This window comes from Natrix helvetica, assembly GCF_964273705.1.
Source record: "Natrix helvetica genome assembly, chromosome: 5".
NCBI classification, from domain to species: Eukaryota; Metazoa; Chordata; class Lepidosauria; order Squamata; family Natricidae; genus Natrix; species Natrix helvetica.
The window spans coordinates 63,836,735-63,852,840 of record NC_138551.1 but is presented as its reverse complement, the minus strand read 5'-3'; the positions used below and the strand labels follow the sequence as shown (position 1 = coordinate 63,852,840).

At 35.3% G+C, this 16,106-nt stretch overlaps 1 protein-coding gene across 1 annotated transcript in view; it reads right to left on the bottom strand.

The window, feature by feature from the left end:
• Positions 1 to 3,384: 3,384 nt before the first annotated feature.
• Positions 3,385 to 16,106, bottom strand: part of TACC2 (transforming acidic coiled-coil containing protein 2) — a 181,744-nt gene continuing 169,022 nt past the window's right edge. Inside the window, exons 19-23 of the mRNA XM_081955664.1 lie at positions 15,621 to 15,664; positions 6,795 to 6,955; positions 5,738 to 5,844; positions 5,114 to 5,234; positions 3,385 to 3,882 (exon numbers count right to left, since the gene is read on the bottom strand). Of these exons, the coding sequence (XP_081811790.1) occupies positions 3,817 to 3,882; positions 5,114 to 5,234; positions 5,738 to 5,844; positions 6,795 to 6,955; positions 15,621 to 15,664 (499 nt within the window). The 3' untranslated portion in view covers positions 3,385 to 3,816. The remainder of the gene's footprint in view (positions 3,883 to 5,113; positions 5,235 to 5,737; positions 5,845 to 6,794; positions 6,956 to 15,620; positions 15,665 to 16,106) is intronic.

The following is a 16,106-nucleotide window of genomic DNA, read 5'->3' as shown; positions in this document are numbered from 1 at the left end:
GTATTTCTTCATATCTCTAGCATTCTCAGGAAGTACTTTTTATCTACTATTTAAAAGGGAACATCTCATCTGTCCAAACACCCATGCTTCACCATTTCCTAAAAACAATGAAGTACTAATTGGCATTATGTGGGAGTATATCCATGTTTTCAGATACACAATTCTTAGCTGAGCTATTCAGTACTTAACCGGATTCTAATAGATTAGCCAATATATGAGAAGTCAGAAATGTTCCTGTTCATTTTCTACTAAATGTAAAGCTATTGTGACAAAATCAACTGTTGAATTTATCATCCATTTTACTGCCTTATTGTAGACAGAGTATTAAGCTCACATATAGTCCACTCTAGTAAGAATGAACATGTAAACCATGTATCTAAGATCAAATTATGGGAGAAGTTGTAAGAAGCATCAATCAATTGTAGGCTTTTCCAGTTAATTCAAGCCAAACATTAATACCACTTTCAAGATCAGTTGCATTGTGCAAAAGTTTATCTTGAAGCCAGTTAAAGCTCAGGATATGAAACAAGGATTTTTGACACCCCCCCCCCCCACTTTTCAATGTTTGTATCAATGATGTGGTGAGATGTCTAAACAACCCAAATTTCCATCCCCCTAAACTAGGGGATCACAACATAGTCCTGTTGCTCCACACAGACAAAACTGTAGTTCTTTTTAGGACACCAATTGGTCTTAAACGAGATCTGAGAGCTGGTCCAATATTGCAACAATAATAATCTGGCAATAAACTATCATAAAGCCAAGATTATGACTTTTGCCAAAAGGTTGAAACTCTGGTTATAAAGCATTAATGGCCACAAACTAGAATGAGTGACTAGCTTTAAGTATTTAAGAGTAGTCAAGCATACCTCTCGCTTGAGGGAAACCTACCATAAATATTCCCCTTTTATTGGTCAAAGATTCACCAATGCCATTCTTAAAAAAATTTCCAATCCAAGAGAGGACATTATGTTCTAACGGTACTTAAGCTTTTTCAGCTAAGCTTCCAGTCCAGGTCCTTTATGGACTCTGCTCCCCCACATACCCCCAACAGCCTTGTGTTTCACCTCTCTGGAGATGGTATGATTCAGAGCAGCTCTCCAGATCCCACGCTGTATCCCAAACGCACATCTACAATTGGAAACAGTTGAGTCAAGAGCGTGCCTAGCTTCTATAAACCTTTGGTTAAAGCTCAACTTCTGTCTTCAAAGCTTAGCACCATTAATTCTTCAGGACAATTTGCAATCCACATGGATCAAGGCTGTTGAATCTAATCTTTTAAATCTACGCTGCTCTCCCTCCTCAAGAACTGAGCAGGCAGTTCTTAAGTTCTTCTTTTACATTTTTAAAAGATTACGGTAGGTGGAATCTAATGGGATATGATCAAGTGAAACAAATCCTGAAGCAAAGAACAAAGGATAAAGAGAGACAAGTGGATCTAGGAGAGACCTCAGCTTTCCTGTAACCAGGTATAGATATATTGTCACAGTTACCTCACACATCTAGAAGCACCCAGCTGTCGGAAAGCTTTCTATGTTGCCCAATGCCCTGCTCTCCTCTCTGCAGTAGATTCACCTTTGAGTGAAAAACTCTTGTCTCTGTTATTCCAGATGTGTGGGAATTACAGATGTTCTATTACACTGCTCCTTTTATGGAGACACGTGAACTAGATTCACCCTACCTCTGATTAGAGGTCCTGGTTGCTCAGATTCAGTTTATGGCCAGATGCTGCTCATAGTTAAAGTATCCCCTTGCTTTTAATGCCTATAACTAGGTTTTGTGCAGGAATATGGAAGATGAGTTGAATCTTGATGGGCCAATCTCCTGCAGTACATTCTTTATAACTATAAGTCATTCAGATTTTCGATATTACTTTGTGGGTACTAATAGTTTTATATAGTACTGCCTTGCTGTAATTTTAGAAGCTATCATGTTTAATATAATGTTAGTGTTTGCATTATAATTTAATGTAGGTTGTATCCTAGACTTCATATAGATATTAGTTAGATGGTTTTACAAATGTATTTTAATTCTATCTGAAGCCTGTTTTTTTTTAAAAAAATCTAAACTGGTCTATAGTCGCAGTAAATTAAATTGAAATGGAAACACATGAAAATTAAGCATTTAATGAGGAAAAGTGCTCCATGAACTTTCATTTGTCACAGTACAAGCTTGGCAAGTAAGGGATTAGGAATTTTGATATCAAACGTTCCCTGAAAGGCACAACTTATAATGGTTAGTATAAGCTGTATAAGGAAGTGGCAAAAACTGAAGCATTCTACATCCGTGTGGTCACTTTAAATTATATGATAAAGATACATGAGAATTACTTTTAATATAGTTCCCCATTTTTGTCACTTATTCCAGAATCATGTTTCACCCTATTGCTGATTGTTTTTGTAGTAAAAGCTTTGTGATACTGAAAGCAATACATTGCTATGTCTATTTTTTGAAACTAATAATGCAAATCCTTTTTAGTGACACAGTACTTGGAAAAAGCACCATTTATATACATTTCTACCCAGAATTTCTGGGACAAGCTAACACATCCCAAATAATTAATCAAAGTAGTATGAGTATGTTGAACCTCCAGTTCTCCACTATATTAAAAACTGGTCTATTATTTTACAATTATGAATGTGATGAATAAATACCACTAAAGGTCCTTTCATCCAATACCTCTTTTATTTATTTACTTGGATTTTACATTTTATATTTTAAAAGTGCTACTAAAAGAGCAGATTTCTTGGTGTTTCTGACACTGTTTCAATAAATTTAAACTCTGTTGCAATCTAGAATTTTAGCATCAAAATAGGTCTGAAGCTTATCATTACAAATGATAGATTCTAGAATAGGATTGAATTTATCACTATACTAAGTAACCTTGTTGCTCAGAAAATGTCTGGGTGGATTTTTAAAAAGCATTTATGTATTTCAATTTACCATGACAGTTCCAAAACAACCATGGGCAATTCCTAATATAGTAAACAAGAACACCACAATATGAAAGAAAATAATAAGTTTACAAAAACTGAGATCTTTTAAAGTCAAATATTTCCAGGAGCTTGTATCGGCCCTAGCATCTTTTGTAGAAGCATTCAGAAGTCACATATTTTATATAGTAGATTTTTAATATATATCATTTTCTCTTGGGAATTTTGTATACAGTATAACTAGGTGATTTCTATAGCATCCTGGTTGTATTGGTATTCTGAGAAATAATGTTTTTCAAAACCAATGAAATAACAGAATAATATATAAAAAGCTGATGCTACTGAATATCAGATTTAGACTGATTTTCAATGTCCCAATTAATAATATGAAACCCATTTTTATACTGGAAGGGAAAAATTATTTGTGGTAAGTATAACAAAGGCAAGTACCTTAATTTTTCAAGTTTCTATTTTATTTTACAAATCAGAAAATGCAGATCAAATTTACACTCCTTAAGGCAAGAGTCCCCATGCATGTAATACACATATTAAATCCCAAAAAAGACATCCAACATGGGAACTCATGTACAAAGGGAAGGCTAGGATGAGCAACTGTAATTTATTAAAGAACTCGACAAATCTCCCTGATACAGGAACTTTTGAGATCAACTTGCTATGAATTATACAAAGGAAAGAATTGCAGGCAATAGCAAGGATTTCTGATAGTCTTTGTACTGCATACAGTCAAATCAACATTATTAAGAAAAAATACAGTAGTGCATACAAAAAGTGAAAATAGACTACGTTCACATCGCTGACTGGATATCACTGTGCCAATGGTCATATTGCACTCAAGATTGTAATTTAGGGTTTTGGTTGAAAGTTAGCTTTTCCCCATTTTGGCAATCAGTTCATCACAAATCTTCGTCAACTCTTCTATTTCTTTATTCTAAAAGAAACACACATACACAGGAAGAAAAAAATAAATATATTTTGGTTAAAAGCTGTATTGCTTTTACTCTGTTTGAATTATGAAAATAACATTTGTTGTTCATGCTGGGGAAAGAGCAATATCTGTCTGCAACTCAATTCTGCTTATACCGATAATCTTTGCTGAAGCACATCACTGTGGGACCTTTCAGGAAAGCTTTCATTTTATGTTCTCTTATGCCTAAATCTTTTCCTAGTTTCAAATCATTCTAAAAGGATAAACTATTGCCTCCTAGAAGTGAGATTTCTGCTATCAATAGGCTAAGCCAGTGTTTTTCAACCTCAACTTTAAGGGACTTTAACTCCTAGAATTCTCCCAGAATGATTGCATGATTGTAATTTCCAATACTCCCTGTCAATTTTCTTCAAGGTAAGTAAGTGGGGACATTGCTCCCGCTTTCTCTGCTCTTTTGGTCATTCTCTGTTTAGATCAGGAAATTATCTTTCAAAAGATAACCCAATGGGTTATGGGTTGTCTAGCGACATCTTAAAGTTGTTGAGGCTGAAAAACATTGCAATAAGCCACAGTCACCCATCATTGAATTAAGACTGGAGTGAGTACTTTAACTTGTTTCATAAAAAGCAGATAAATAGTATGATGGTGCAGTGCTTTAGTTTTGATCTCCAACAGGCCTTTGCCCTGGGAAGGAAGGCAAACATGCTGCCTATCTACAGTGCTTTGAAACCGCTGTGCTGATTATGGGGAAAGATCCAGCTGCTTTAAAGCACTGCACAGAGATGTTCTATTAACATTTCCCCCCTTTCCAATGTTTTTGGATTTCAAATATGAAATGCTATACAGCCCTAATAAACAGTAAAATGAGATACTAAGTTTACGCAATCCTTGAACTGCCTAAACACACAGTGAAATCTAACCTCCTCTCTCTGATATTACTACATCACCACCATAGATAAGTAGCCACCACCCATAGACAACTTGGCCCAGGGTTACTCCTGTGTGCCCAATAAATTTGACAAATAAATAGATACTACTGAACTGTTGAGGCAAAGCCCCCACCAGCAGCTCAAACCAATTTAAAGACTTCTTGAAGTTTTTAAGGATAGCATTTGACAGGAAAAAGATAGATGGTTTTACATTTTTCAAGTAAATTGCTGTATCTGCTTAGGAAGCAGCTGCCAAACACAGAACTTCCTCTACAAGCAGCTTTGTACAGTTTAGAGGTAGTCACCTTTTGTTCCAGTGTTCTTTCCAATGCATCCACTTTTAATTGCTCTTTACGAAGGCTGGCTTGGTAAGCTGCTTGTTCATGCTGAGCCTTTCCCCGAACTTGTGCAATTTCAGCATTGGCTCTGCAGAAACACAGGTATATTGAGTGCCAAGGAACCTCTCCCCCTCCCCCCACCCTCTTATGCATTCATGTCAAGGTTTGACTCCTGGCAACAGGCCAGACTAGTTCCTGAAGTTTTCTTGGCAAGATTTTATATACATTTATAAAAAGCCTATATTATTGTAACTTGTGAAACACAGATATAATTCTTTATGAAATTCAGTACCATACTGGTATATCAGCTTTCCACATTTACCTTATACTGTATTATGTTAAGATTTGATACTTGGGGCTTAATTGAACCTTTCCTGAATGTTTTAAAAAGTAGGGGAGGGTTGGCTATAAAAATGAATGGGACCCTTAAAGAGTGACGGAATACATTTTATAGGAGTCAGATCAAAATTATATGTAAGTACTGACAAGAATCAGATGGAAAAAGAAAACTCCAGAATTAGTTTACAACAGACTTCAGAACAGAAGTTCTTGGTTGAAATTCAGGGCTTCTCCCAAGCCCTAATAAAATACCTGTCCAGTTTTTCTTCTGCATGAATCTTGAGGGCTTGATATCTCTGCTCTTCTTTTTTAACTCGTGATAAATATTCTTGTGCACATTTCTTTAACACTTCTTCATTCTTTAGTGGGAAACATAAAAATAACTTAACAACAAACCATAAGGTTCACAGTAAGTTGTAGGCTTTTGATCATGGTCTACAATTGTAGGTAGCAGATCATTTCATTGAAAGCAAACATGAAAGTAGTAGATTTCCTTAAAACAAGGGAGACAGAACTACAGGATATAAATGCCAAGCAGCCATCTTCTATATGAATTTTACAGGCCATGCATGGCATATGAAGCCCCAGCTGTCTAAGAATCCCTTTTTTGTAACGTCGTGTATCTACAGAAAATAGTTGCCTTGGCTTTTTGGCAAAGTACACAGTTGCTTTTAAAACACAGTGAATGAATCAAAAATCAATTAAGGGTTATATATTTTGCATGAATAGGGAATAACGTATAATTTTCACCCCACCAGAGTAATGATAATAATGTATCTTCAGTATCCCCAATGTGCTAAACTTTGCATCTCCAGATTAGAATTGTAGAGCCATCTCTGTGCTTACAGATATATTGCAAAACAGTGTGACTTCACTGAATCTACCATAAACTGTTTATATATATTCTGCTAGCAATATGTATAAACAGGTGTAAAAGGTTTCTTTTGATGTTTTCTCCTTTTACTAGAGCTAGGTGGCAGCACTTTCAGGCTGATGCATCTCAGTTATTAGATTAAGGATGGTTGCTATACAAAAACCTAATAATTGGGTTATGAATGTTCTGTCAGAAGAAGCACTGAGGATGGAAAGGAAGCTTGTGAACTGTCACATCCAAGCAGTATTCTTATCCCCAAATCCCTGACTGCAAGGACCTAATCTTCAGCCAAAAGTGTGCTGGTGAATGTAGAAATCAGGAACAACCCCACCCTCCCAAAGGAATAAAAAAATGCAGCCATAGACAAGTCCAGACCTATATATCCACCTTAGTAAATGTGGGTGTTTTGATGAGAACATTATTCACTTGACCTACCTTCCTAAATCCTTCAAGAACTTCTTTCATTTTTTCATATCTTCTGAAAAGATCTGCTAGAGATTTTTCCACAGAATTCAGGTCAGCCAATGCTTGCTCTTTTTCCATAATAAGTTGCTGGACAGTGTGATGGGACATGGATTTCTCTCTCTGCTCATCCTCTATAGGAAACAACAATTAAAAGGCTCAAAAACAATGAATAGTTTTAAAAACCTAAAATTAAATTAAAGCATGAAAATGAGATCATGCAAAGTAGAAGGAGGAGCATGTTTGCTTGGTAAAGTTAAGCATTTAAAACATTGTTTTATTATGGGTACAAATATTTTATCACATCACCTGAAACATTTAAAGAGGGCAATGGAACTGACATCATTGTTGTCCTTTACAAGTAAGTAATCAGAAGCAAATATTTAACAAAGAAAAGCTCCTTTATGGGAATCATATTGCCATAAATATGCAGCATAGTTTTAGCAAGAATAAAAAGTGTAAATCAATGTAAAATAATTTCTTTCTGCTGACTCAAAACCTCCCACTAGTCTGGGGAAACCTAGAATCATTTCAACTGAAAACTTTTAATATACGAAACCATGTATTTCACTTTATGAATGGCAGCTCAACCCTAAAATCAAAACATTCCTTAAATAAAAGAGAAGACAAATATATACAAGTATTTATAACAACTTCAAAAGAATCCTGCCAGATGGAACCATTCACATTAGACATACTATTCTGAGTCTGGAAACAAAAAATTATGATAAGCTTGATTCTGCATTAATTTATTTTATCCTTACCTTTAAGCACATATGTGTCTATGGCCCTTAGCAATCTTGCAAAAGTGATTCTATAATTTAGCTATGAGCCCTGCAAATTTCCCCTCTGCTTTTCCTGAATTTCCCACTACTCAATTTCATTGAATGCTGAGAAGTTTCCATTCTCCATTTTCTCCCCAGCAATTACATATTTATGTATTTCTACAATTCTGACTCTTTTTTCCCCTTCCTGTTTTCTAGAATTGTAATCCAGTTTTATCCACCTGCTGTGTTTGGGGCTGCAACTCCCCCAAATCTGAAGGTGTGCCAGATTTTTCATACATTCTACTTTAAAAGGTCATTACTTTTTACAACATTACAGTTATTATCAAGTGTCTATTTTTCTCAGAGCTGTAGCAAATCAGAGCTTACACACCATGTGAACAAGGAACAGCTTTGATTATATGTTATTTTTAGATGCATGTGTATAAAACTCATGCATGCATAATTGCCATATACCATAAAGGAGTCTTAATTTTATGATGAACCAATTACTTTTGTTATTGCTTCTCTGAGAACAATTCTATCAATAAAAACAATAAAGGTTCAGTCAGTCTTTGTTTAGTGACTGCCTCACTGAGTGACTGTTCACAGTGATGAAAGTAACTTTATTACCATTTCTTGCATTTACAATCTTTCACCAGTCTGTATAGAAAGGGAAAAATAAATTAAAAATTTCTTGGTGACCACTTTGTTAAATGATCGAGTTGTCAGTCCCAATTCTGATCATTAAATGAGGGCTACCTATAGCGGCAACCTCAATTAAGAACTGGCTATTCTTTGATTGGAACTGGAGAAAACTCCTGCAAGTCCCTTGAACTACAAGGCGATCAAACCGGACAGTCTTAGAGGAGATCAAACCTGACTACTCTTGAGAGGCCAGATCCTGAAGATCAAACTCAAATACTTTGGCCACCTAATGAGAAGGAAGGACTCACTGGAGAAGAGCCTAATGCTGGGAGCAATTGAGGGCAAAAGAAGAAGGGGATGACAGAGAATGAGTGGCTGGATGGAGTCACCAAAGCAGTAGGTGTGAATTTAAATTGACTCCAGAGGATGGTAGAGGACAGGAAGGCCTGGAGGAATGTTGTCCATGAGGTTAGGATGGTTCAGACACGACTTCGCAATTAACAACAAATTTGTCGATTAGATAAGTTTGTTCTTATAGAATGGCTCATTTTTACTATTAGGTAAAAGTAAAAAGTTCAGGTTTGATGTTATTTGATTTTACTGTACCAAAGAGAGTAGAAAGTCAACACCTTCTCTTTCCTCCCCCACTTTCCCTACACTTTTCCCTTCCCTTCTCCCTCCCCTATTTTCCCATTATTTTCTTTTGTATTTTATATTATAAACTAATAATAAAAATGTGGTTATTCTTCTAATAAATTGAGTATATTTTCAAAATGGAAGTGAGTTATTCTCATTTATTCTTAAATATAAAGATGCCTCTAGCATGTCATTTTGCACATCTTTTAACCCACAATGGTACAAAAATTATGGAAAGAAAAAGATGAAAGGAGGAATGAAAAAACAGGTTATCTTCGAATGGATAAGTTGTCTGTTACATTGCTATAAAATTCAATGAATGAGGAAAAGTAGAAAACTTGGCTAGAAGCAGTTAAACAATTAAAGAAACAAAGACTTTGTTACTACCACTTGTTTATAATTTAGTATATTGAATATATTGAGCACTTGCACATGAAATATTTGCTCTTTCAGTTATAGCATCTACAGAATGTGTCATTCTTCTAATGTATTACAGTATTCTCAGTACTGTATTGATTTGCACACAACATGCTAAACAGAACAGGGCAACATCTAAACAAGAGTAACATGTTGTAAACCACATGGTAATGGCTGCTGGGGATATAGTTCAGAGGATCATTTTTCGGTCTTGTTTCTTTTTCCATTCTTTTGTGGAAGTTTAGTTGACTCTGATAACTGCAGAAGGTGGTTTTGATTTTTTTGCCAATCAAAAGAACGATGTTGCTTGAGTACATTAGTGAAACTAAGCCTAATTCAGGCACTCCTAAAACTAAACAAAATATGGAATTCTTTATAGGTCCATCCAAAGTGTTTATCTGAATGAAAACCCTACTGAGTTCCATAGAGGTTACTTTCAAATGAAAATGGAATTGGAGTCACATTTCCATAGAAGTATATTTTTAAAGCTAAATTCCGCCCTCCCATTTTTTATATATAATAAAACATTTATATTATTTGAGGGTGTTGCAGTAGAAGACTTCCAAGCTTTCTTTCAACTCTGTTATTTTGATCAGGATTCTCTGAATGAAATCCTTAGCATAGATTATGTGTTTCATTGCTATTGTATAATTTAAACACAGAAGAAAAATATTTTTCTAGCAGCTTCTTCTAACCTAGCCCTGCCCAATAATGGGCTGCAGTAAATTTCTAGCCAATACTGAAAAATTAAACTTAATTTTCACATTTAATATGCACCTTGCTGATCACTTTTCAAAGATGAATTTTCCTCTACGCCATTTAGCAAATATGTTTCCTAAATTCAAGCCAGTTCCAAATCCTAAAATGGAACAGGCAATTTGGAGCAGGTTTTCATTTTGTCAGGGTATAACAGACACTATTTGTGTTTTTTCTACTGATTACTGGTCTTCACAGAAGTGATATGTTTATCGAGAGCTCCAATAAAAAGCCATGGAATATGAAGAAAGAGAAATGTAGGTCTAAGTGACACATCAAAGCTTGCAGAATCAAACATCCTTTGGAGTATTCAGATCATGGGCAGGAAAATAAATTCTTTATATTATTATTTTCTCCATCAAGTGAGTCTGACATTTTGTTGGTTGTTTAGCCTTTTATCCTGACCAAGCTGTGGTTATGAACTGATTTATGGGAAAAACATCAAATCCATCCATCTTCCCTCACTGCAAACTTGACAGTCAGCATCATCTCATTGCAAAGAGTATCATCATTTATACTAGGATATTAATTATTTAAATTTCTTATGGGCTGCTCCAATCAATAAACATTGAGCAAACATACAACTCACTAAAACTACAACTTGGGTTAAAACAAATTCATGATAATGAAAAATTAAAATCCAAATATACAACATAAGCAATGATGTGCACCAAGAGGCAAACCTTCCAAATAATACCAATAAAAGAGATGTTCATCCACAGATAGTCCTATTCGCCCTGCCAAGATTGTTAAAAGAAGCCAAATCTGCATTGAGCTTCTGAAGATACAAGGACGTCCTGGTGTCCAGGCCATAGTACATAGAGAGGCGTAGTAATTGAAAAGACAGGTTTATGCACACTCTGTAAGTAATAATCTCTGACTGAGGAAATATGTAAATATCCTGTTCTATTAGATCCTACTGGGCAGATAGAGGACTCCCCAAAATTATTAATGTATGTCTTATTATCAAATAGTTTTGAAAAAGCCTATGAGTAATTATTTGCTGTATAATTACTAAAATCAGTATAAAGCATTCACAATTTCAATTTAACCAGAAAAACAACTGAACATTGTGTTCCTTGTTCCTAAAACAATGAAAAGAGCCTTTTGCTTAATGACACAGCGCCATCTAGGACAGGACTGTCAAACTCCTGGCAAATGGGCCGGATGAGTCACATGTTGGCCGTACCCCCACCTGGTTTTGCAAAGGGGGAAAAAGTCCTGACACATCTTGTGACGCTGCGGGTTTGACATCCCTGATCTAGGATGATGTAGTCCAGCCTTTCTTATGATACATTTTCAAAGACATCACTTCTAATATGGGATTTAGAAGGGATCAAGTGTATCTAGTCAAAAAAGGTAACTAGCATCCAATACGGGAATATATTTCTCCTCTTATGAAATAAATGAGTTGTCCCTACTACTGAAACTTGCACATCTTATTTCAAGTAGGGCAGGAGTCCCCAACTCCCAGTCTGCAGCCCAGTGCTGGGACACAACTCATTTGAAACTGGGCTGTGGAACTCATGAGCTACTGCATTCGTGTGAGAGAAGCTGCATTTGCTGACTCCCAATAGTTCAGTTTCCATCGGCTCAAGGTTGACTCAGCTTTCCATCCTTCCGAGGCTGATAAAATGAGGACCCAGATTGTTGAGGGCAATATGCTGACTCTGTAAACGGCTTAGAGAGGGCCGTAAAACACTGGGAAGCAGTATATAAGCACTATTGCTATTAGTGAAAGCAGTGTACTCACAACCATCCCCTTTCCCTTCCTCCCCCTCCACCACCACCTCTACCGGTCTACTGAGCTGGAAAGGTTGGGGGATTCTGAGGTAAGAAATTCAGTAGATAGGATCTAAAATGGATTGCCTTGACTCTTTTTAAATTGTGTATTTAGATGGCCAAAATAATCATGTGAAATTGTCCAAGTGAAAAAACAGTTTATTACATTTTTTTATGATGCCGTACTGCAGGGGTGTCCAAACTTGGGAACTTTAAGACTTGTGGACTTCAACTCCCAGAATTCCCCAGCCAGCATGGCTGGCTGGGGAATTCTGGGAGTTGAAGTCCACAAGTCTTAAAGTTCCCAAGTTTGGACACCCCTGCCGTACTGCCACTGTAAGTATTGTGGAAACCTTTGCAATATAGCTAATTAATAACAATATTCGTTTTTGCTTCCTATTCCTGAAGTGAAATGGAACAAGGTATATCACTATTTAAAAAACCCGCCAGTGCTTGCAGCATCTAATGGTTATTTAACCCCTATTCTTGTTAGAAAGAACAATATTTATATCTACATTCTCCGTAGGTATGCAGAATGAGCTTCTGTAGAGTTCATTCATCAGAAGGCAGAGCAAATCCATAAAAGTAAATGCCAAGATGAAATAAGATTTTACAAAATTGCAATATGCAGGTGCCAAATTTGGCAAAAGCAATACTTACCAGGCTTGCCTTTGTTTTGGATTTGCAAGCAAAGAACAAGAAGCCACAAAAATGGAAGCAAAACAGAAAAAAGTCAAGGGATTTATTAAGAAAGCAGAAAAAAACGGGAGGCAACAATCTGTAATGCACAAAGCACAATATTCCTTTTAGTTCAGTTAGGAAAAAGGAAGCAGCATAATAGTTTTAAGTGGATGAGTTTGCTTTCAGCTTTCACACAAGCACGTACATGAATGAATGAATGAATGAATGAATGAATGAATGAATGAATGAATGAATGAATGAATGAATCACTCAAAAAGGTGGCAGCAGCTGTAGATAACGGAATTCCCTGAAAACGGAAATACTGTATATGAAATTCACCTTGACTAAATGCAGCAGAAATGGTTCAAAAAGCACGCATATAATCTGTAGACTGAATGCAATGGGGAACACTTTATCTGATAACCTTTTTTTTTTTAATGGAGACAAACATGCAGTAGAGGCATAAGCTAAATGAAGACTGAGGATTTTAAAGGAAATTATATGAATGCAGATGCTGCCTGAAAAGTACATGCCAAGGAATTACCAGGAGCTCTAAAAACTCTACCTGCTCAAGTTTCTGCCTCCCAATTATATCTTTAGGAGCTAATCCTTTTTAAATTTGCACTGGAGCCATTGATTTTTGCAAAACATTAGGGCACTTCTTTAAACCTTTTTTCTTAACACTCTGATCCCAATCAATACCTAAAAAGGTATTAGTTTAGTTCAGATTTATAAAGTGCTCAGAAGGATCGCCCCACTATAAATATAAGGTTTTTTCCCCCTGTATTATTTCCCTTGTAGGATACCAATACTTGTTATAGAACACACTTTAGTACATTTTCTCTGCATATATCAGAAGCTCCTGCTATGTTTCTAACTAGGACAAAGTCACATGCATAAAGATTAGTCAGAAATAACCACGTAAGTAACATTTCCTTTCCTTTTCTGTTAGCTTATAAAAATACTCCTGTGCACAACAATATTTAAAGCATTTAAACTGAACTTCTAGAAGAGGAAGGGATTAGCCCAATTCTGAATTTTTTGCTATATTTTAAAGCCACTATAGAATTAGCACTCAAACTGCACAAACCTTGTCTGGAAAATCAAATACACATTTTCTATATCTAGGTCACAGCTAGCTTTAGGCTGATGCTGAATAGGCACTGGCCAAGGATATCCAAACTTGGAGGGGGGGGGCACAAACCCTCCTGAATCTTCCTAAAAGGCAAATCTTCTCATCAATGGGAGATGGCATCTTTAGCCAATGTTGCTAAGGGCACATTTATCTAGGGGCATCCTTAATCTCTGTGAGCTATCCGTTTCTACTCTCAAGACTCCAGGATCTGACTCAAATAATCACATACTGAAATACAATTAGCAATGATAAACATCTTTTTTCCCTTTTATCTATTCTTTTGGGACAAGCAGACAAATCTACAGACTCTTCACAACTCCCCAGTAAATTAAATCACAGAACAATCAGCCATTATTTTAATGTCTGCACATGCTTAGTTCGTCCATGTTACATCTAAAGAAGACCCTTCATGAGGGCGTTGATCAGCCTGCTAGATAACTTCTGAACTTTTATCACCATCTAAGAATACTGTTCGAAAGGACTGCTCAATTTTCACTAGGTGAACTCTATAAAGATTTAATGGTTTGCATCTTTTACAAATCATATAAATCTCTATTAGCACACTGGAATATTTGTACGGGAAATATATCCTAGTCTGCATAAGAGGGATTACTGGTATGTCTAGGTAACATGCAAAGTTGCAGTATAAATTCAGTCTTTCCCTGCAGTGTGATTAATTTAAATTGCTTTTTTTGAAAAAGTATAGATGGCTCAACTTAACAAAGCTTCTCTGATGGAGAATTAGTGCAGTTTCTCCAAAAATTAATTGTAAAAGACATATTTACCATCTGCACGATTAAAATGATCTCTGATGTTATTTTTTTTTTAAATCAAAGTTTTCTCACCTAGGGGAAAACTAATACATAGAATTGAAATGCAAAAGATGAGCAAAATTTGTATCTCATATTCAGCATTTCTTTCACAAAAATCACCTACATTATACATTGGAAACCGTTCACCAGAACATAATCTAAAGATATGGAATTGCAGAATAAAAATAAACACTGATTTTAAATGAAAGGGTCATGTAAATATAAAGCCAGACTATAAAGCCGGCTGCAGGTCTGACACAGACAGTAAGACAAAATCATGTTGCATCTAACTTTGCATGATTCTGATTTGCCTTCAACTCAACCATGTTATACACTATTTAAATATTTTATTTAAATTTAAAATATTTATGCCACTCTTCTCAATTACACCTTCCAGGGAAATCTACCAAACAAAATTCTCAACAATACATAATACAACAGAATAACTTTAAGCAGCCCAAGTAATTAAAGTATTTCTACATTTTACTTTGACGTGAAAAGCTTTTATGAAGCTTAAAACTTTATACTTATTAGGATTGTATTGATAGTCATATTTTGATATCTTTTTACAACAAGTACTAATAATTTAATTAATTGAATTAAATTAATAATTAAATTAAATTAAAATACAGTGACATTTGGCATAATAATGTGATTTGTTCTGAGAGGCCAATGTTATCCAGAATTCTGCAATTTCCTAGACCTAAATATTATATATCAGTATTTGTTAAATGTTTTGGTAGGTATCTGCCATCAAAGCAGTGACTATAATATATTTAGGTTTGTTTCATAATTGGCTGCTTTCAAATAAATATGTTTTTCCTGGCATCTACTTGTCTTTACTTTTTTATATGAACAGTGTTACAATACGTATGATGAGATGAAATTCTATATTGAAGTAATGCATACATGTAACATGAGACACAGCTAAGAATTAGAGCATGTTTTTTCCACAAGAAATATTGTAAGCAATGAAACAGGCTTAAGTAAATAAGTAAACAACAGTAATTTCCAAGAAGACTTCCAGGCAACCTACGGATGTGTTGCGATTCCCAAAACTGTTCCTTAAAACATCTTTGATCATTGCACAACTAATTTTCTATTATTGTATATTCCCTGTAACAGAATAAGAAAAGAATATTTTCTTTTCATGAAAGTGAATACCTACCTATCATTTGAGCAATTGTCTTCTCATACTCTGAAACAATTTTCCTATTAAAAGACGAAAAGATATGAAAATGAACATATATCCACAGAAATTGATTTTTCTAATGCCATCTCTTCTATTAAAATCTTACAAATTGGCTTCAAAATGTATGACAGAATACAGTTGTTACAGTGTAGCATTTCGTTAATCAAAATATTAATTCATAGACAGCTAGGATGCTGATAAATCCATATTTATGCTATAAAATAGGTGATCTATTATGCATAGACTGTGATCTCCATATTCAGTTTCTCAGTTTGTTCAGTGCAAAGGTAGATCTGCCATTCTATGTATTAACTTGTGCCTTCTTACTGATCAAATTTTGAACTGATTTTGCCAGAAAGTGGTAGCAGAGGGGAAAGATGGATAGTTTCCACAGACCTATGTTAATTTAATTAGCAGTTACATTCTGAATTGCAGAAATGGAGGGGAAAAACCTATTGCAAT